Raw genomic sequence first — 21120 nt, 5'->3', positions numbered from 1 at the left:
ATTCTGTTACCTGGCAACCAGTCCTACTTTGTCTGAAATTCTGCTTCCTATGTGAAGCCCCTCCTAGTAACAGTGGTCACCAACAGCTTATTGAGCACCCAAATATTTGCTGGACATTCTGCATGCTCCTGGTTGGATTCCTGAAATAAATGTTCCCTAGTTTCTCTATCTTTTCTTGCATCAGCTATTACTTGTGGTATTTATCATTGTAGGAGGCATGATCTGTCTCTTCCAGTAGATCAGAAACTTAAACATGGAAATATTTTACTTGTTTTTATAGTCTCTCTAAATGTTACAGGTCCTCATTGAGCGAACTAGCATGAGTACCTTCCTCTGTTGCAAACAGAGCAGCTCAGGCATGCGAAGCTTGCTGCAGACAGATCCAAGCTTTCATTGAGGCCACGTCTATCTACTCTGAGGCAGGTTCCTCAGCTTTCTAAAGATGGCTTCAGAGCTAAGAGAAATCCTAGAGTCCACTGCGGTTCCAGATAACACTGATTCCTTGGGAAGCTGGTAAAAATTCATCCACAGACGCTCTGTCAGCAAGATGCCAGGGATGGACAGGAAACCCCCTCAAATATTTTCCTAGGCCTGCAGGAACTTCCTTTTAGGAAATGAGCATGCGGTAGCCAAGACATTCCCAGCGAGTAACCTGGTAGGCTTCAGGTAAATGGATCTTTAATCTCCCTGAAAATTAGCTAACAGAGATAATTGGAAAGCCATCGTTTCCAGAGATGTCACCTGAGGTCTATGACCTTGCTGTTCCATTGTTCCCTGGAGTGTCTGTTTATCTTACTTCCTAACTCCTTCCCAGTGTCTGTTCAACAGGAACTTCCTCTTCCCTTCTCTTCCTCCTGTTCCTCCAGTTCCTCCTCCCTTCCCTTCCTCCCCCCTCTCTTCCTTCTCTTCCTCTTCTTCCTTTTCTCCTCCTCTCTTCTCTTCCTCCTTTCTTTCTTCCTCCCTTCTCTTCTTCCTTTTCTTTCTCCTCTTCCTCCCCCTCACTTCTCTTCCTCCTCCCTTCTCTTCTTCCTTTTCTTTATCCTCTTCCTCCCCCTCACTTCCCTTCCTCCTTTTCCTTTTCCTCCTCCTCCCTTCTCTTCCTCCTCCCTTCTCTTCCTCTTCCTCCTCCCTCTCCTCCTTTTCCTCTTTCTCAGTGAGGCCTTCTCACTTAGAGCAGCATCACTTAAGAGCAGCAGCCTTGAACTGCTTTCCCAGAAGCCCTGCACTGCTTTTCTTCATGGTACTTTATCATACTAGACAGCACAGCAGCAGAGGGGGCAGTGATCCCAGACAGTTACTTAGAAATGGCACCTTTTATTGTCCTAGATGGCCCAATAGCCTGTAAAGAAAAACTTCTCCTTTTCCCTCTAGTGCTAGGATTCCTCAAATAGGCACCCAGGCGGGCATCTTTAATCTGGTTCTTTATTTGTGTGCCAGGGGTGCTGTGTGTGTGTGTGTGTGTGTGTGTGTGTGTACCCTGTGACACTTTCTGTATGCCATGAAACCCATGAAGCATTGTAGGCTACAAATAACACAATAAGCATCATTTTCTAGGGTATGTGGTAAAGGATGCTTTTCCAACAGCAAAAGAATAAATCAATAAGATTTTAAGAAATTCTCTGTGGCATAATTTATAACTTTCTAATGACTTTTCCCCTAGAAATTTGTACTGTTTTCCTTAACTCTGAAGGGGATATTTGACTTAGATAATCTTTTGCATCTGACATGATTCTACCAGTTACAAATAATCACAAACAAGGATTCTTACATTTGACAGGAATTTATGCCCAGCACCACAAAATTCCATATAAATATGTACACTTGTTCTTCCCCAATGACAAGAAGTATTTGCACACCAGGAGACACTTGGTTAAAATGACAACCAAACACACAACTGGGAAATACATAACATGTTCTAATTTTTGGACTGGCCGTAAACAGATTTTTGGCTTTGTGACTAAGATTACAGGCCCTTTGCCTGAGTTTTACAACAGTGAAAGGAGGTTACAATGATCCACATAAGAATGATAACCAGGCATGTTTCAGAACCTGTCAGCGCTCTGGCTCCAGATGATTTTCTGGAAGTTACAACTGTAGTAAGAAAGTGAGCTTTCCTTAACCACAGAGATAATTATGAGTTACGCTTAGGAAAGCAAGAAGGTGACTTTCACTTGTTTGTCTTAATATTGGTTGATTCTCTTTACCTACATTTGCTTTTAATATTCTTAATTAGGAAATGTCCATATTTCTTAAAACAGAACTCTCTGCAGATTAGTGAGCATTGGCATGAACAATATTCAGGGATTTGTAGAAGTTAGCACCATAATCAGTCGCTTTTTGGGGAGGGAGCTGCTGTGGGTTAAATCTAGGCCTTGCAGTTGAGCCTTACTTAGCTTTGCTGTTAGTTTGTTTGCATTTCTGAGCCAGTGTCTATGTAGCCCTGGCTGTCCTGGACTTCACTATGTAGACCAGGCTAGCCTCTGCTGACTAATGGTCATATTCATTCATATTCTCCCCCAACCCCCCTCAGGTTAATGTCAATGTCCTTTTACATAAACTCTTTAATAATGCTCCCACTGAGTAGTTATGAGTGTGTGTGTGTGTGTGTGTGTGTGTGTGTGTGTGTGTGGTGTGTATCTGTGTGTGTGCGCTCGCTTGTGTACAATTGAACACTGAGGTGGTGGGGGCTGAGGATGGGAATCTGCAAAATGGAGCTCCTGAGTTTTTCTAGTCAACTGCATTATTAATGAAATATTAACTGTAATATACTTCCTTTAGGTTTACCACCCTTTTACGTCTGATTTGTATGAAAGCATAGATATAACTACATAGCTGGAGAGATTGCTCAGTGATTAAAAGCACCTGGGTTTGATTCCAAGCACGTACAATGGTGGTTCACAAGAGTTTTTAACTCTAGTCCCCTAGCATCTGATTCCCTCTTAAGGCCTCCATGGATACTGCATGCATGTGGTGCATGGGCACACATGAAAGAAAAACACCATATGCATAAAATAACAATCAAGATAAAATGTACAGCCATCCAGATGAACATTGTGTATTCATTCAGACAACATGGCTTCATTCTTAGCATTCATCCCATATGTCTAACAGTCAGCCCAGTATTCTGCTAGATTCACAGGGATAAAGATAAACACAGAAAGCCTACCAGTTGTGAACATGTTCAATTTGGAGAATTGGTATCTACAAGGCACTTAGCACTTTCCAAGCAAGGAATTACATGCAAAGGGCGGTGAGGCTAATTGTCAAGGTCCATTGCATTCTGTTTGTTCGGTGGCATTGGGGACAGCCTAGCACACTGGAGATACAAGTTCTACTGTGAAGATACGGCCCCAGTCAGGGATCCAGTTTTAAAGGACATTTGGCTTGGTTTCACCAATTTATAAAAATGATGCATTTAGATAAACTTTCAGCAGCAGCAGCAGCAGCAGCAAAAGTACTAAGAAAAGCAACAGAGAAGTGCACATGGCATTTTCTAAAATTCCTGGCTGGGACAGAAAACTAGATTCCTCTACATTGAAAACAAAAGTCTAAACGCTGAGAACAAAGGTGAAGAAGAAAGCCTGCTGCCCTGTGGCCCTGGAAGGTATGACAGCTCACACAGGTGGGGTGCAGGGGGGTGGAGTAGGTTATCCTTGACCACACAGTAAGTTTGAAGCCAGCCTAGGCCACATGAGTATCATATGCAACATGACTCAAAAAAATTAATGTTTTAAATTCCTACTTTCAGACTACCATATTCAAAGCCATGCAACAATATTAATCTTCCCAGAAAGAAGCAGCCCAACTTTGTCATTATTGTTGGAACAATTTTCTACATTCTCTCCTGTCACGTGACCCTCACCACAGCTTTGCTATGTAAAGAAAACAAACATGAAGAAAAATAACTCCAGACCAAAGTCTCCTCAGTGTTAGCTCTCTTCTTCTTCTTCTTCTTTTCCCTTGTAACATTTTAACTATGTGTCCTGGATAATCCCAGAGTGGAATCTGCCCTGCCATGTTTATTTAAGGAGAGTCAACACTCACACTTATGAGGAGTCCCCTCCACTTGCCAGTAAGAGAAAATCTAGTGTTGACCTGCTGGATAGGAGCCAGTGCCAAAGACCCGTCATTTAGCCTTGAGAGACACAAGTGTGACCCAGTTAGATTTGAATGAATGTCACAAGCCTGAACTTAACTTGCTTTACCGGCTTCCGTGTTTCCCAGTGAAACTGAGGTGAGCAAGCCTCACTCTGTGCCAGCAGCCTTCCCAGAAGGTTCTGATGGGTGGGTCTGTGACATCCCACAACAATCCAATCATGGCTGCAGTGGCATTGAACCAAAGCTCATGGTTACAAAGTCAGTATTTATTTGTATTTGGTCCATCCCCCTCATTCTTTCCCCCCCATCTTTATTAACTTGAGTATTTCTTATTTACATTTCAATTGTTATTCCCCTTCCTGGTTTCCGGGCCAACATCCCCCTAACCCCTCCCCTTTTAATATGGGTGTTCCCCTCCCCATCCTTCCCCCATTACCACCCTCCCCCAAACAATCACGTTCACTGGGGGTTCAGTCTTGGCAGGACCAAGGACTTCCTCTTCCACTGGTGCTCTTACAAGGCTATTCATTGCTACCTATGCAGTTGGAGCCCAGGGTCAGTCCATGTACAGTCTTTGGGTAGTGGCTTAGTCCCTGGAAGCTCTGGTTGCTTGGCATTGTTGTTCATATGGGGTCTCAAGCCCCTTCAAGCTCTTCCAGTTCTTTCTCTGATTCCTTCAATGGGGGTCCCGTTCTCAGTTCAGTGGTTTGCTGCTGGCATTCGCCTATGTATTTCTTGTATTGTGGCTGTGTCTCTCAGGAGAGATCCGGTTCCTGTCAGCCTGCACTTCTTTGCTTCATCCATCTTATCTAATTGCATCCCCCCTCAATTCTTAAGGAAATAACAATCAACAGGCCTCTGCTATGTAGATCATGCTGGACAGTGGTTATGAGCTGTGTTCATTCTGTGGGATAGACAAATTCAGTGACAGTGCCCACCCCCAAAGAATTTGCAGAACTTTGCCTTCCCCCAAATCAAGATCATCAAGGTTATGTTCTCAGATCATACTGTGGCCTTTAAATACTAAATTAAAAATTGTTAAATATTGAAAAATGTTGTTTGGAGATAAATAACATCTACTTTATAACTCTTGGACTCAAAGTGGGAAACTATACAGATTTCAATTGGAGAAGGACCTTAAAACAGCAAAGTTACTGTACAAGGGGTGTAGCTGAGGGATTGGGCTTTCTTGGGTGAGGCCCTGGGCTGGGTGTTCACACCCCCCACAAAAAAAAAATAGAAAAAGGGGCAGGGGGAAGAAAGGGAAAAGTAACAGAAATGAAGATCTCAGAGCCTCTCAAACTGTTTGCAATGCAGAACCATTTCTTATTAAAATTCTACTGAGCTATAGATGTGTTATAAAACACAGTGAAATAAATTACTAGATAAGTAAAATTAAAAACAAAACTACATAAAGCAGTTAGGTGGTGGCAAGCGCCTTTCATTCCAGCACTCAGTGGACAGAGGCAGGTGAATCCCTGAGTTTGAGGCCAGCCTGGTCTATAGGGTGAGTTCGAGGACAGCCTGGGCTACACAGAGAAACCCTGTCTGAAACAAACAACAAATATAAGACAAAATCCAATGAACTGACCAGACAAACAAACAAGCTACATAAAACACAGACCCCAATTTTTGTTACATTCAAAAGGCAAAGATGTTTCACTTAAATAAATATCAGCTAAGCAAGCATAATATAGACAGGAGTTTAAAAATGATAGTGCTTAAGTTTTGCATTTAACACAGACTAGTAACAAAGTTGAGGCCCAGTCTCTTCAGTACCACTGATTTACAGAAAAATCTATTGTTATCTTAAAACAGTATACATATACAATCTATGATAAGCAAACAAGCAAATAAATAAAGGAGCATTTGTTTTGTTTTGTTTTTTCTTGAGTATAGAATAGAGTTTATTGAGGGCATTAGGAGGGGAGTTAAGAGGGTAGCAGGGGCAGAGAGAGAGAGAGAGAGAGAGAGAGAGAGAGAGAGAGAGAGAGAGAGGAATACAAGAGTAGAGGCTGGCCATGAGCACATGGAGAGAAGGGGGGAGGGAAATGGGGAGAGAAGGGACAAAGGGGGGAAGAGGGGAAGAGAGAGAGCAAGAGAGAACAAGAGAGCAAGAGCAAAGTAGCATTTGTTAAATTTGTTATGAAGACTGCTCATTAGGTGGAGTGGGAAAGGGAATCTGCATAAGTAATTGTGGAGACAAACCCAGCACAGACCAAATGGAATGCTGTGCTAGGAGTGCAGGCGTCTTCTTCAGCTTCCGCACCACATGTGAGCACATTCACAAAGGAGAATGACGGGGAGTCTGCTCAGCTGTCTTAATCTTCCATTGTCACCTCACTCCCCTCTAGTTTTTAAATCCTTGGCTCTTCTGTATCTCTCCTCTGTCTGTGTCTGCCTGTCTGTCCATTTGTCTGTCTGTCTGTTTCTCTGTCTGTCCATCTGTCTGTCCACCCATCCGTCCCTGTCTCCATTTCTCTCTGTCTCCGTTTCTTTCTGTCTCCATTTCTTTCTGGCTCTGGTTCTCTGTCTGTCCGCCTGTCTGCCTGTCTGTCTGTCCATCTGTCCATCTGTCTGTCTCTGTTTCTCTCTGTCTCCATTTCTCAAATATGGTCATGTAAGTGAGGGTAATGCACATGTGCTGTGGTGCATGTATGGAGATCACAGGACAACCTCTGGTGCTTGCCTTCACTTCCCACATTATTTGAGACAGAATCTCATACTCCAGGCTTGCCGGCCAGTGAGCATCCTGAGAGTCTTCTATCTGTGCCTTTTCCTTTCCATAGCCTGCAGATCTGTCCCACTGAGTCTGTCTGGGCATTGGTTCTGGGGATGCGGACAGCAGTGCTTCTCCCACTGAGCCATCAGTGGGGGGAAGGGAGGAGATACAGACAGTGCTTTGCCTACCAGGCCATCAGCCAGTCTGCATCATTCTTACTGAGCTTCACGGTAATAAGAAACTCTAAGCTAGACATTCTATCTACAGTTTAATGAGCCCTAAAAAAATTTCACATTTAGCATCTGAATAAACCAAGGTATCAAAAAATACCTTTCTTAGCTCATGCTGATTTAAGTGAGAGCGAAAGAATTTAAGGTCTTGTGAGCTCTCAGATAAGCTGTCTATACTTAACCTCTCTCTCTCTCTCTCTCTCTCTCTCTCTCTCTCTCTCTATCTCTCTCTTTCACTCACTCTTTTTTCCCATTGACAATTTTTTTTGAGACACTGTTCTGTTTTATAGGCCCGGCTGGTCTTGAACTCAGGATCTTCCTGTCTTAGACGCCCCCGAGTGCTAAGACTATAACCTGGCTAGTTTTACGTTTTCAGTTCACACCCACAGCCTTGAAACTCGCCCATAAATAACAGCCACGGTAAAGGAGTGGGAAAAGGTATAGCATCTCAGAGGTGTATTTAAAACCGTGACATTTGGTCAATAAGTCACTCTTCTTGTCCGTGAACATACAAGACATCTTCCCTACAGTTGTTTGAAGTCATGGAACCAGAACATTTTTGGTGGGGGCTGGGGACTGAGCCTGAGTTGTTGCATGTGCTTAAGGTGAGTTCGACCACTGTTCTGCACTTCCTTTCTGGAAGCTTCCCAAGTAGCTCAGGGGCTGAGCCCTGGGTGCATGCTTGCCATTTAGCCTCTCTATTTCAAAGCTTTCCAGTGTTCTACACAATACAGGAGAGAGGTGCTCGAGCAATGGCTGTCAGTGGTTCTGCGTTGTGGGGGAAGCCTACATATGTATACAAGGCCCCAGGCTCCGAGCTTCACTTTAAAAGTTTGTTGTTGTTCATGTATCAAGAAAAGTGTTCAATTTTGCCTATTACTTACAGAGACATGGTCTAATTGAGTCCAGAGTATTTCTTTCTCATGCCTTATTTCTGAAACTATAACTTTACAAGATTTACCTGTAGGTATGAATAACCAAACAAGTATAAATTGAAGTTAACCCATTCTTTGTAACTCAATGAGTTTCAAAAATTAACCACAAAATTAGTATAAGCTCATTTTAGTGAGTCAAGCATTGCAGTGATCTCTCTACAGGAAATTTTATTTTTAAATGGGGGTCATAAGAATTAGGAAATGAAGGAGTTTGAAAAGAAATTGTGGAAAATAAGACGCTCCAAACCAAAACCAAGAGCTTCAGCACAAGCTGATCTTTTTTCTTTTTAATTTATTTTAAATCCCAGCCACAGTTTCCCCTCCCCCTATCCTCCAAGTCCCTCTGCCACACTTCCTGTCCCCTCCATCATCCACTCCTCCTCCTTTTCTTGTCAGGAAAGGGCTGGCCTGATGGATATCAACCAGTCCTGGCATATCAAGTTGTGGTAAGACTAGGCACCTCCTTTTCTATTGCAGCTGGACCCAAAGAAAGGCAACCAGTCAGAGACAGCTGCTGCTCCGCTGTTAGGCGTCCCCTGAAGACCAAGCCACACAACTGTAACATATGTGCAGGGGGCCTAGGTCAGTCCCAGGCAGGCTCCCTGGTTCTTGGTTCAGTCTGTTTGAGCCCCTATGAGCCCAAGTTAGTTGATTCTGTGGGTTTTCTTGTACCCTTGACCCTTTCTGCACCTACAGTTCTTCCTTCCCCTCTTCAGTGGGATTCCCCAAGGGCTGCCTAACATTTGGCTGTGGGTCTCTGCATTCGTTCCCATTATTTCCTGAGTGAAGCATCTCTGATGACAATTGGGCTATGCACACATCTAAAAGAAGAGCAGACTATCATTGGGAATCATTCCACTGACTTTACTACTACTGCTGCTGCTGCTGCTGCTGCTGCTACTACTACTACTACTACTACTACTACTACTACTACTACTACTACTACCTTCTATTACCACTACCACTACTACTACTACCACTACTACTGCTCGTATTATTAGGAATTCATGTTTGGTTCTATCCTAGGTCTCTGGATATTCAGGCTGTGGGTCCTGGGCCTCCAGACAGTTTTGAGAAGTGGGCTCCCTTCATGGCAATGTATCTCAAGATGAACCAGTCATTGGTTGGCCACTCACAATATCTGTACCACCTTTACCTCAGTGTATCTTATAGGCAGGGCGGATTGTAGGTCGAAGGTTTTGTGGCTGTGTTGGTTTCCCAATCCCTCCACTAGAAATCTGGCTTGGTTCCAGGAGATGGTGGGTTCAGTTACTGGGAGTGTCTAGGTTTCTAGCTCATCCCAGAGATGCCGCCCCTGGTTCTAGTTGTTTCTCCCTCTATCTTCCTCTATGTCTTCCTCTGTCCTCCCCACACCCGATGCCTCCTGTTCCCATCCCCACCACCCACTTCCATCCAATCGTCTCTCCCCAGCTACCTGTGGTGTTTATTCTGTGTCCCCTTCTTAGTGAGATTCACGAGTCCCCCGTTGAGCACTCCTCGTTACTTACCTTCTTTGCGTCTCTGGCTCCAGACCTACCTTTACCACTCCAGGGCATATACCCAAAGGCTATTCTACCATACCACAAGGACACTTGCCCAACTATGCTCACAGCAGCATTTTATTCGTAAAATTCAGAGCCAGAAACTGGAAACAACCTAGATGTCCCTCAACCAAAGGATGGATTTTTTTAAAGGGGTACATCCACACAGTGGAGTCTTACTCAGCTACTAAAAACAATGACATCATAAAATCTGCTGGCAAACGGATGGGCCTAGAAAAGGTCATCCTGAGTGAGGTAACCCAGGCCCAGGAAGACAGCATAGCACACACTCACTTATGGTGGCTACTAGCCATAAAGGATAGAGGGCCTTTTAATACAACGAGCCAAGTACTCAGCACAATAACTTGATGCAAGTTTCCTGCACTTAGCCGATCCCTTCTAGAAGCATGTGCCAGCTAAATCAAGCTCCCCAAATCTCGGAACGCCTGTTCAGAGCAAGTAAATGGTTTCTTCTGTTCACCTCCTGGCTCACCCGAGAGAGGGGCAGATTGTCCCTCAGTTCTGCTCTGAGTACAGTTCTATGTGATATACTGGCTACAGGTGCTTGGTGTCTCTTCTAGAAGAGGCTCCTAACAGCTTACTCTAGCAGGTGTGTATTTAGCTGGCCATGCACCTTGGCTAAATGCTTGGTACCCTGTGACCTGTGTTCATGTTCTTGCATGGAATGCTGTCACTTTCGTTTGTTGCATGTGTCACTGTGAGCTACTGTACTCTGTATGTTCCATACCCCTGGAGGCTAATGTTTTTCCTTTCCCTCCAACTCCCCTTGACTTGGATACTATGTAGCCATGACATGTGAACTCTGCAATTAAGAGTAATTCAAAGGAGCCACTGAATGTCTCATCTTAGGAAACAAAATGTTTATTGAAATGCATGTAGATAAATTATCGCCAGCATAAAACTGCTAATGGAGTTTGCATCATGGATCCCATTAACTCTGTAAAGGAAGTGAGGTTCCATGGTCTCATAGGAAAAATATATCTCTCTGCTTGGATAAAGTCCGTTAAAAGAGCAAATCACCTTGGAAATGTTCTTTACATGTCTCCAACCTATGAATACACAATAAAACAAAAGGTATATTAAAAAATATAACTTTTCATTTAAAAAGAAGAATTAAATACTAATGATGTAGAGGTAAAATACATGGAAAATATACAGGTGAAGTTCTAAAAATTTCTCCTATTTTATTAGTGCATACTAAAAATACTCAGGAAACAACAACAACAAAAACAATAATTACAGCTGATCATAAAATAAAGTACAGTAGTTTTACTTTTAATATTTAGGGGAAAGGTCAAACAAAATGTTGTCCATTCAAACAAACAAATTTTAATAACTTTGATTCAAGTAACTTAGAAACATGGTTCACGTGGGGTTTAATGTCCATTTATGGCTAAATATCATTTTAAGAGAGACCAAAATTAATAACTCGAATATAGAGGTATAGAAGAAAATTTGAGGAAACTATTGGAACTTGGTACAGGCTAATAGAAGTTAATAGTTGATTCTTTGTGTCTAATTTAAAATGTCCAGGCAGAGGATTTACGGGTATTCAACATCCACTTCATGCTCCACGCTGACCTGTTTGGATCCTCCCATGTGATGTTGCTGCCCATCTCCAATGGAGAGTCTGTTGAAGGGAATTATCTTCATGGTGGTTTCCTTCATGGAATACCAGCGGGTTTTCCAGGTGGCCCAAATAATGCCATTGTCATAACCGTTAGGAGTAGATGACTTGGAGTAAGTGCCACCTGCAAGGAGTCAGAGATGCATGGGTGTGTCTTTTTTCCCTACATTTTCTCAGCTCATTAGAGTTCCAATAGAATTACTGTGACGTCTACAGCATTTCCTCCTAACTGAAAACATCCCTAGAGATTCCAAGAGCCAATAAGTCGTTTTGGTGATTATGTCAGTACTTAAAATTTATCCATTTTTATCAGGGCTGGAGCACTTCTCTCTGTCTGTCTGTGTTTCCCTCTGTCTGTCTTTCTTTCATCAGAGGCAATCCTTCATCATTCCCATTACTATGGTAGGAGCCGCAGATTCCTGATCAGGTGGTCTGACGCTGCATGGCAGCACAATTGTCTGGCTAATGGAAGATGCTATTACGGGCTATAGAAGGTGTCTGTAGAAAGTTGTTCTACATCACCATGGAGTTTCTCATTAGTAGATGGGGCCTTAAAAGATCCTTCGGTATCCCTGGAGTCTCTCCATACAGAACTGCTAGGTGGTCAGTGAAATCAGTGCTCCAAACGCCTTAAGCCTTACAGAAACCATCGCTCCCCCCATGCTAAAACGAGCATCTCCAAGCCCAGGCTAGACCCTTCATCCAGGCTTCCATGACTTTTCACTCTTCCTGGTACTTCTGTGCCTCTCACTTCATTTCTCTGGACACCTATCCACTGTTCACTGCTTGTGCCTGACATAGTTCATAGACAGCTGAACCTGGATAATGTGTCCACAAGCACAGACATGGTAACGCTATCATATACATGGTAGGTCTAAAGGAGACACCAAATTCCAAGTCAGATAATGAGTTTCAGCACAATATCAAAGCACTGATGCTTTGTGGGAGTTAGAGGTGACCACCATAGGCAAACTCTTTCTGTTCTTTAAGGTAATGCCAGTTGGATAGTGAGTGGTATCCAATTCTGACTTCAAATGAAAAGCTGTAAGATAAAAGACTTTCTGTGCTTATTATAATGCTTCATCTCTCTGCTTCTGCTTATTACCTTCCATAGAGCATCTGTTACACATATACTCATAACTGAAAAAAATACCTTGGTAATAAACTCCATTGAGGTGGCCAGCGTGACACTTGTTCATCCACCAGCCAGATCCATCCTGCTCAGCACAGTTGCCTTCGAACTTGTCGTTGTCATTGTCCCAGGTACTGAAGTGCATGCCGTTGTGGGATGTGAAAAACTTGTCACTGGGATCATCACCAAAATCGTAGCCGTCGAAGGCATCCCCGGCATCTCCGCCAATGAAGTAGGCATAGGTCAGGCGGTATTTGTCGGATTCAGGACCCACCCTGAACATGGCATAGTCCGCGGTGCTGTGAGGGTGGAGTGGAGGATCTCAAGTCACAAAGAGGGGAATGGAATGACAACGTTTTCTGCAACTCCAGGCAATACCCATGTGCACCAGTCCAGATCACATCCCCGCACCCAGGATGGATCTAAAGAGCCTTCAGCAAATCTCAGAAAAACTAAAAGCCACCTCCTGGCTTTTTAGTTACACAATCTTGAGATCAAATGGAAACAGATGGGAAAATGTAATTATTTCAGCTTTCATTTAACCTTTGTTAGCACTGCACACACATAGGTCAGAGTAATTATCTACAATGAGTGAACCCATGTTCCAAATTTAAAGGAGACGGGTTTCCTTACCCATCCGCAACACTTAAAGTGTGAGGGTACAAAAGGGTTTTCTTTTCCAAAGCAATGGTGTACCAGCAAAAAGAGACTTTCTAGAATGTTGCAGAAGCCACGAACCCTATGTGATGCATTAAATGAGAGCCTCAAGAGTCAGAGAGACCTCCTCTGGGAAAGTTAGTAAAGGCAGCTATGGTTTTGCAGAGTAGAGAGAAAAATGGTCTTTTGTGACTAAATAGAGAATTCTAGAAAATAGTTAATCTCTTTCCCCATATCTCATCCTTGGGAAGTGGAGGATGCTCACATAGGAAAATGTTGCTTGCTGCTGGGATAGTTTGGGGATTAAAATAAAGTTTAAAAAATGCACTTGGAAATGGAGCATGTTTCAATATTTCATGTCTAATTAGAAGGCTCTGCAATTTTTTCACTTACATGAGGTGGTTAAAACCCAAACCCCAGAGCATCGCTCAGCCTGGCAGGGCTGCAGATCCCCACAGGAGTCAGTTAATTTTCAGACAGTCTGTGATTTGACGGAGTGAACAATCATTGTATGAGTGGGAAACATGAATGCTTGAATTTGACTGAATTTAATTTCATGCTCAATTTCTGGTTCATATTGAACACCCTATAGCAACCACCGAATGCGTCCAAGGTGTGTAAATTGGACATGTGAATGCCCCAGCATCCACATCCCGCCTAGAGGAGACAGCCTAGCTTTCTCACTCTCTTTGGACTGTCCAAGTTCTTCTTGGAAAGAGCCTGGTCATGCTCTTTGCCCTTGTCAGGTTGTTTGCTGTTAGGCCATTGCCAGCTGACGGTCCATTTAGCTGATAATATATTGATGTCTAATAAATGTAGCAGACAGCTAAGACAAATTTTTTTTTTTTTGGAGACAGCTTAATGTGAGTCATGCTAGCCTCGAGCTCACTATGTAACTGGAGATGACCTTGATCTCCCAACCTTACTGCTTCTACTTCCTGGGTGCTAGAACTATAGATAGTTACCACCGCCATTCCTTGGTTTATGTAGCACTGGATATTGAACTCAGGACTTCATGCATGCTAGGCAAGTACTCTACCAACTGAGCTATGTCCCCAGCCCAAGACAAAATGTTAAAGTCCCTTCCATACCTGGTCCTGCCACTCCAGTCTTTGAGCTGTATTCTCAGTGCGTATGGGATGGTGGACTGCATGCTTATCAGATGAATCTTCTCATTGCCCAGCCAAAACTCTGTGGTGCCAGTAGGTGACAGGTGTCCAAATCCTTCTTTATACTGAATCCAGTTCTTCTTGAAATCCACACTGCCATCAAGCCTCTAGTTGCATAACAGTATGGGCAAGAGCAGAGGAAAGATGATTGGTGCTTATAAAGAAACAACATTCAATGTGTGGAGGATACGGTTTGGCCAATTACCAGCTAACTGTGCTCTTCCAAGCTGCCTCTATCTCCCCAACTGTCAAATGGCATGCTGGTGCTCTGAGGATCACACACACCACACACACACACACACACACACACACACACACACACACACACACACACACCTGCTACATGCTTATTCCTACTATAATGGTATGGACATTTTTGTCGTTGCTGCTAATTTTGTTTTTTGTTTTAGTTGTGCACTTTTAAAAGACCCATGGAGGTCTTCAGAACTCATAAGCTTACAAGGTAAAAAGGCCAGTTTTGCAGTGGGTACCAGACAGGCGGATGCCAAAAAGGCTTTGTTGTGAGCTGCCCAATTATATCCTCAGAGAGGCTGTGGGTTATTGTTAAGGGCCAGCCTTAGCTCTTGATCTGAGGAAAGAGGCTTCCGCCATGTCACCTCACTAAAGGACTTGGCTTCTGTGACAGTCAGCATGGTGTTGCCTCAGAGCACCGCAAAGCCTGGCTGCTGGATTCAAACACTGCCTGTTCCTCATTACCTAGGCGATCTCATGCTTCCGTCTCTTCTGTGGGTTAAGGTGAGACCAGTCCTCATCTCAAAGAGGCCGAGGTGAGAGTTATGCTTAGAGAACCATCTGGAGCAACGTGGGCCATTTTTTTTAATACATATGCAGTCAGAGGCCCTTACCTTCTGCAATACGGTCCAGCCATTTCCAGATCCGTCGATTTCACAGTACACTAAGAACTGCTGCGTGGCTTTCAAAGGCCGAATGAAGTAAAGTCCACTTTCTTTGGCACCCTTGTTGGCGATATCCTGACAATCTGGAGAAGAAAGGGCAAGTAAAACCACAGCAGTGGGCAGTGGCTCCAACCCCAGGCGGTGTTAATGCATCAGCAGCCTCTCTAGTCTGCCTATTGTCATCCCTTCCCAATTACTGACTAATCCCCAAGGGAGCCCTGGCTGGTCGGAACCCTTAGCTTTAAGGTCAGATACTTTCCAAGCTTGCTGTACAGTGCGAGGTGCACCACTGCTTTTATTTTGGCTGCTTGCTTTGATGACCCTGATCCCAGGATTAAGTTCGTGTGTACCTTTTCCGGTTGTGTCATGGATTCGCACAGAGTCCTTGCAAGGCTCCTGGCACTGAGCTTCAAGCTGGGCCACCTTCTGTTTCAGGTTCGTGATCTTCTGCTTATTTGAAGTATAGATGTCCTGTAAATACCTAGAAACAGAGCGGTGCGGGAAGAGGGGGCTAAGCGGTCCTTTTCGGAAGACAGGGTTTTTTAATCTTCCCTGTTAGAAAGGCTGCTTTATTTTCTGGAGAACTCCTTTGTGATAAATTACTTCTGTCTTGGGAAATTGTAAAATTGCTAATTGTAAAATTAAATTGAAGCCTTGTGGAGGAGAATTGGGTGGGTCAGGCAGGTGGTCTCGACTTTGAACAGGAATGGAGAAGTCCCTGTCAATAAACAAAGGTCACTACAGGTGGCTTTGCTGACTCCTGCCTTCTCCATAAGGAGGCTCAGGTAATTGTGGGAGGTAGGTCTGGCTAAGAGGAATCAGAGCGATGGGAGCTCTGTGTGCCATTTGGGAATTTCTGTTTGTTCTATAACTTACATGGGAAAAGTCCCTGGGGCATTCCCAGACATGAAAGGGCAGATACTTTCCTTTTCTGGTCCTATAGCTCTTGAAAACAGGTGGGGAAAGTGAGAATTCTGCCTTGGTCATCCTTTGCATGGTTGCTCAAAAATATTCAGACATGACAGAGAGTATGCACAATGCCCAGACCACTGGGTCTGTCTTTGAAGTAAAGCAGAGGGACACAATGGTGGACCGCCTTATTTCCCTGTCTTAGACATTTTCTCACAACAGTTTTCTTACCCTCTAGTGATGAGCAAAAGCAATGGAATGATAACTATAGCAGCACTAAGCCCTACCCTCTGATCACAGGAGGAGGAGAAGTGTGTTGGAGGCCACTTCCCCCAGTGGCCATCTAGCTCAGTTTCCGACGGTGCTGTGCGTTTAGTTTAGGGGGAAACAGGAAAAGGAGTTAAAACTATCCCTGCGCTTCCATGCCCAGAGTCTCTGGGCAGCTAGACGTGAGGACGGGGACGAGAAATAATTTCAGGTCCATGTACTCTGGTCAAGGAGCTCCAAAACGTTTCCTTTCTCCTTCACCTTGGACATGAATTGCTATAGCAGCCAAGATCCTCCTTCTGTCTGTTCTCTGATTTATTAGTGTGGATTTGGTAACATATTTGTGAAGAGCATTTCCACACTTCAGTTCCCATGTATTTGGTTTTATATTGTAAGGGGATGGGGACATTCAAGTCAATAGAGCCAGAATGGCATTCAAAGATATCTATAATAACCTTTCTCCAATGTAATTTAAAAATTACAAGCTAGTACAACTCATTTTGTACTAAATTCTCTTATCCCCACTGGGAGACTTTATACTCTAAATGAAAACTAAATTCCAAGATCACTTTCTTTGAAGTGTGGAATTTTAAGTAAAAATCTCCAGGAGCCTTGGGGAGTACATTAAAACCCAGACACATACCGGATACTCGACTCATGGGTTAGTAACAGTGCTTCGTACTTCAAGATTTCTTCTACCATCTTCTTAGACTTCTGAGTGGCACCCTCTATCATACCTGTCACAGGGCCAGGGACAGAAAAGTCACTTAAGCAAATAGCACAACCGAAAGCAGGAAAGGTAACTAACTCCACAGTGGGTTTCCTCACCCGGCTTTGGGGGTTGGTCTGGGTTGTAGTAAACCTGGATGGCTTTAATCAGTTCCTTGGCTTCTGTGGTTCTGTTTTCAGCTCGTTGTAAGATGTTTTCCAGAGTCTGGAGGTCAGTGTCCACGTCGGTTTGGTAAGAATTCAGGAAGTCTGAGATGCCACAAGTGGTTGGGCAGTAACTACCCTGCAAAGTCAGTAAGCAGATAATTAAACACCTGAGGAGATAAGTTTTAGTTACTACCCTTACATAGTAAACCGTTTCCCAAAAGCTTAACTGATACATGAAAGTACCGCCCTGTTTCCCACCTTTCTCTACTTCCGGGAAAGAGGGCGACACAGAAACTACTTACGAATCTCTCATCTAGGATGCAACAGTTATCTCTAGTAGCAGTGTACTGCTGTGGGAGAAAAACAAAAATATATTTGCCAGTGGTTCTCTCTCTCTCTCTCTCTCTCTCTCTCTCTCTCTCTCTCTCTCTCTCTCTCTCTCTCTCTCTCTCTCTCTCTCTCTCAAACAATATGGCTTCTGAAGAGCACTTACTGCCAGGCCCGTTGGAGAAAGTAGTAAAAGCGCCCAGCATAGAATGAAACTCCGGAGTTGCAAGGACCAATTCATAGTGTCTGGGTGACCGGTGCTCCCAGCCCCTTACAGCCAGCACTGTGACCTCTTGGGCTCTCCTTGGGCCTTTATATGAATTCCCAGTCTGGGCGGGACTAAGAGTGGCTGGAACTGGTCACGGGGTCTCTTTACCAGAAATGTGGGCTCTTTCTGCTCATTCTGGCTCTCACCTGTGCTCCGAGGGATTCCCAGATTTTGCACACAGGTTTTAGCTCCTCCTTTTGGGCTCAGCCCAACCTGTCTCCTCAGACCCAAAGCTATCTATCTGCGAAAGCCAGCTAAACAGTGGGGGCTGCGCTGAGGACTGACAGAGGCTGCGTGTTGCAATTACTTCCAGTACACCGCCTCCAGAAGAACAAACACAGGGTTCTGACCTCCTGCAACCAACCCAGCCTGAGTTCTGGCCTTCTGTAGCCACAGGCATTACTGTAAGACCTGTCTTAGCCAAGGGGTGGAAGAAGGGAACTTTTCCTCCTTTCACTCCTCAGGTCTGATTTCCCAAGGATCGATCATGTTGGAAACCGGTTCCTGCCCCTCCTCCTTGCTATCCTTTTTCTTAGGTCAGTTCTCATTGAGTTTTGGGCTCAACTTGTTTAATGACTGGAAGATAGGCTACCTCCCATCTGCCGCCAAAATGAAGGTGCCAGTTCACTGGCTTGTCCCAAAGCCCCATCTAGTTCCTGGAGGAAAAACCTGGACTCAGAGAAACCCACTTCTCACATACTCCCTTAGAAGCCTCTCTCAAGGAGAAGGGACACAGAGAGATACTGAGAAGTTTAATTGCTGTCGTGGAGAAAAAGGCACTGTCACCTCTCTTTGGTGATGACAAGCAGCTGTAGCACTGTGACAGATGTGTGCAGTCACTTTCTTCCTCTTGTGACCAAGCTTGCTGTAAACTGAAGAACTATGGGATTGGGAGAAATGCACTAATTTGAAAGAATTGCTAACAATTTGATACTTGAAGTTTTGATCGTGTCTCCTTTGACATTAAAACAAATAAATGTTTATGCTCTGTAGTCAGAAACCATTTTAACTAAGTGAACTCATCAAACCAAATATGTAACCACTTCCCTTGCTGACGGGACTGCCCTCCACTTCAGTCACTTCCTGCTGCAAGCCATTTGCCAGTATCCTTACAGAATAGCTCCAGCAGTGTCACCAATCACCTGCTTAGTTCCTAGCCCTTAGCTACTTCCTCTCTGCTGTTTGCTCTGTCTTCCTATACTATCTACTTTTCTTTTTCTTTTTTCTTCTTCTTGGTTTTATTTGCCAACATTCATAGGAATTACCGCAACTCTGGCTGTCAAAACAAACAAATCAAAAACAAACAAACAAACAGACCCCGGAAGTCCTGTTTTCTGGAGTCTGGTTCCCTCTAGCACAGCTTTATTTTACAACCCAGACCCAGCTCTGTATGCTCTGTGGGACTTATAAGAACCTTGCATTATATAACCGTTAACCTAATGATGGAAATGCGGTGTTTCACTACAGCAGCTAGTAGAGTGACAGTTAACACTCAATAATTATCGAATGCCTTAGTTGATTGGGTTGGAAGGAAATCTACTTTTAATGTTAATATTCCAGTACTCTAAATTTTCCAAACTGCAAAAATAAGTGAGGTACCTTATGTGCTGTTAAATGGAGGAGAAAAACATGGCAACATTTGCATTTTTTAAATAATTAAAAAAATGAAATTGCATAAAAACATGGAGACAGATACCTTTGATGTTTTCAAGAGAACTCACTGGCAGCAGTATTATTATTATTATTATTATTATTATTATTATTATTATTACCTTTTACAGACAGAAATTTTTTTCTTTTTTTTTTAAAACCTATTTTTCTAGAAATTTCCAGAGAGCAAAATAGACAAAATTAAAATGAGTGTGTTAACGAACAGTGGTATGCAAAAATATTCTTAACTCTAAAGACAAAAGCTATTTTTAAAATCTCTAAGACGCATGCTTTTTATGGATAGGAAAATCAAGCTGGAAACGCCAATGGATGAGCTTCTCTGTTCTCTCTCTGTGAACTAATTAGAGAGAATAAAATTTAATTTAATTAGGGATTCACAACTCTTTTTTTTAATTATTTTTTTTCTTTTTTATTATTATTATTATTTTTTTTATTAACTTGAGTATTTCTTATATACATTTCGAGTGTTATTCCCTTTCCCGGTATCCGGGCAAACATCCCCCTCCCCCCTCCCCTTCCTTATGGGTGTCCCCCTCCCAACCCTCCCCCCATTGCCGCCCTCCCCCCATAGTCTAGTTCACTGGGGGTTCAGTCTTAGCAGGACCCAGGGCTTCCCCTTCCACTGGTGCTCTTACTAGGATATTCATTGCTACCTATGGGGTCAGAGTCCAGGGTCAGTCCATGTATAGTATTTAGGTAGTGGCTTAGTCCCTGGAAGCTCTGGTTGCTTGACATTGTTGTACTTTTGGGGTCTCGAGCCCCTTCAAGCTCTTCCAGTTCTTTCTCTGATTCCTTCAACGGGGGACCTATTCTCAGTTCAGTGGTTTGCTGCTGGCATTCGCCTCTGTATTTGCTGTATTCTGGCTGTTACAGACAGAAATTTTGTAGTCCCTATGAATGTCGGCAAGCCATGGCAAAGAAGAAAAAAAGTAGTGTTTTACAGAACTTGTACAAGAAAGAATTTCCTTATTTCCTTAGACTTCTAATAGGGATTCTTTTTTTTGGTTCTTTTTTTTGGGAGCCGGGGACCGAACCCAGGGCCTTGCGCTTCCTAGGTAAGCGCTCTACCACTGAGCTAAATCCCCAGCCCCCAGGGATTCTTATTCATATGCCGCACTCATGAGACATGAGCTTTGTTGCAAATACAAGAAGTTCACGTCAGTAAATGGTCTGTTGTGATTAACTATCATCTAGAAGGCTCCCCAGGTAAAGGACTCTGGATTACCCAGTGTTGCTCCTGCTAAATGAAGCCTACCCCTTGCAGATGAAAAGTAGATTCTTGCCTTGAAAGAAGGTGCCTGAAAGCAACAGAACTGAATGCAGATGGATCACGTGCTTCTCCCATGGGTCTTTGCACCGAAGGTGGGAAATACTGACTTGAATTTCAGACTACAATCATTGCCACAGGTTGGCTGGTAGGTGTTCAAGGTCATGAAGTTCTATTAGCTGCATCAATTTGCATAACATAAATAAAACCCATACACTGAAGAAGTAAAAGAATTTTATCTCAGAAGTTTAGAATTGGAACATTAAAAAAATGTACCTATTTTGATTCCATGTGTATGAGTGTTTGTTTTCATATGTGCATAGTATCGTGTGTGTGCCCGGTGCTGGAGGAGTCCAGAAGAGAGCTCCCTGGAATTAGTTCTGAGCTGCCATGAACCAGCATATGGCTAAGGAACCTGGGTCCTCTGCAGGAGTAGCAAGTGCTTTTAATCAACAAGCCCTCGCTCCAGACTGGGAATTGAAACAC

The 21120-nt window shown here is 43.5% G+C and overlaps 1 protein-coding gene across 4 annotated transcripts; it reads right to left on the bottom strand.

Annotated features, from left to right (window-relative positions):
• Positions 1 to 10385: 10385 nt before the first annotated feature.
• Positions 10386 to 17990, bottom strand: Fgg (fibrinogen gamma chain). Of its 4 annotated transcripts, none has more exons than XM_087615992.1 (10): positions 17595 to 17895; positions 17404 to 17448; positions 17054 to 17237; positions 16869 to 16962; positions 15400 to 15530; positions 14999 to 15132; positions 14055 to 14239; positions 12328 to 12605; positions 11129 to 11298; positions 10386 to 10596 (listed from the first exon to the last, which is right to left on the bottom strand). In XM_087615992.1, the coding sequence occupies exons 1-10, from the start codon at positions 17667 to 17669 to the stop codon at positions 10582 to 10584; spliced, it is 1311 nt and encodes a 436-aa protein (XP_087472118.1). In that variant the 5' UTR covers positions 17670 to 17895; the 3' UTR covers positions 10386 to 10581. The 4 variants fall into 4 exon arrangements, with proteins under 4 accessions (XP_087472118.1, NP_036691.2, XP_087472104.1 ...); NM_012559.2 differs by having other exon boundaries at positions 10393 to 10596; positions 17404 to 17451; positions 17595 to 17695; XM_087615978.1 differs by lacking the exon at positions 10386 to 10596 and having other exon boundaries at positions 10707 to 11298; positions 17404 to 17451; positions 17595 to 17990.
• Positions 17991 to 21120: the final 3130 nt, after the last annotated feature.

This window comes from Rattus norvegicus, chromosome 2 (assembly GCF_021556685.1).
Source record: "Rattus norvegicus strain SHRSP/BbbUtx chromosome 2, alternate assembly SHRSP_T2T, whole genome shotgun sequence".
Classification (NCBI taxonomy): domain Eukaryota; kingdom Metazoa; phylum Chordata; class Mammalia; order Rodentia; family Muridae; genus Rattus; species Rattus norvegicus.
This window is presented reverse-complemented; position numbering and strand designations above follow the sequence as displayed.

What these genes read in the sequence shown, in the direction of transcription:
- Fgg (XM_087615978.1), bottom strand. Translation starts at nt 17,669, where the DNA reads ATGAATTGGTCCTTGCAACTCCGGAGTTTCATTCTATGCTGGGCGCTT. An exon ending in GCTGGACCGTATTGCAGAAG is followed by an intron (nt 14,240 to 14,998) that starts GTAAGGGCCTCT and finishes TTATGCAACTAG; the next exon opens with AGGCTTGATGGCAGTGTGGA. An exon ending in GACTGGAGTGGCAGGACCAG is followed by an intron (nt 12,606 to 14,054) that starts GTATGGAAGGGA and finishes CCACCCTCACAG; the next exon opens with CACCGCGGACTATGCCATGT.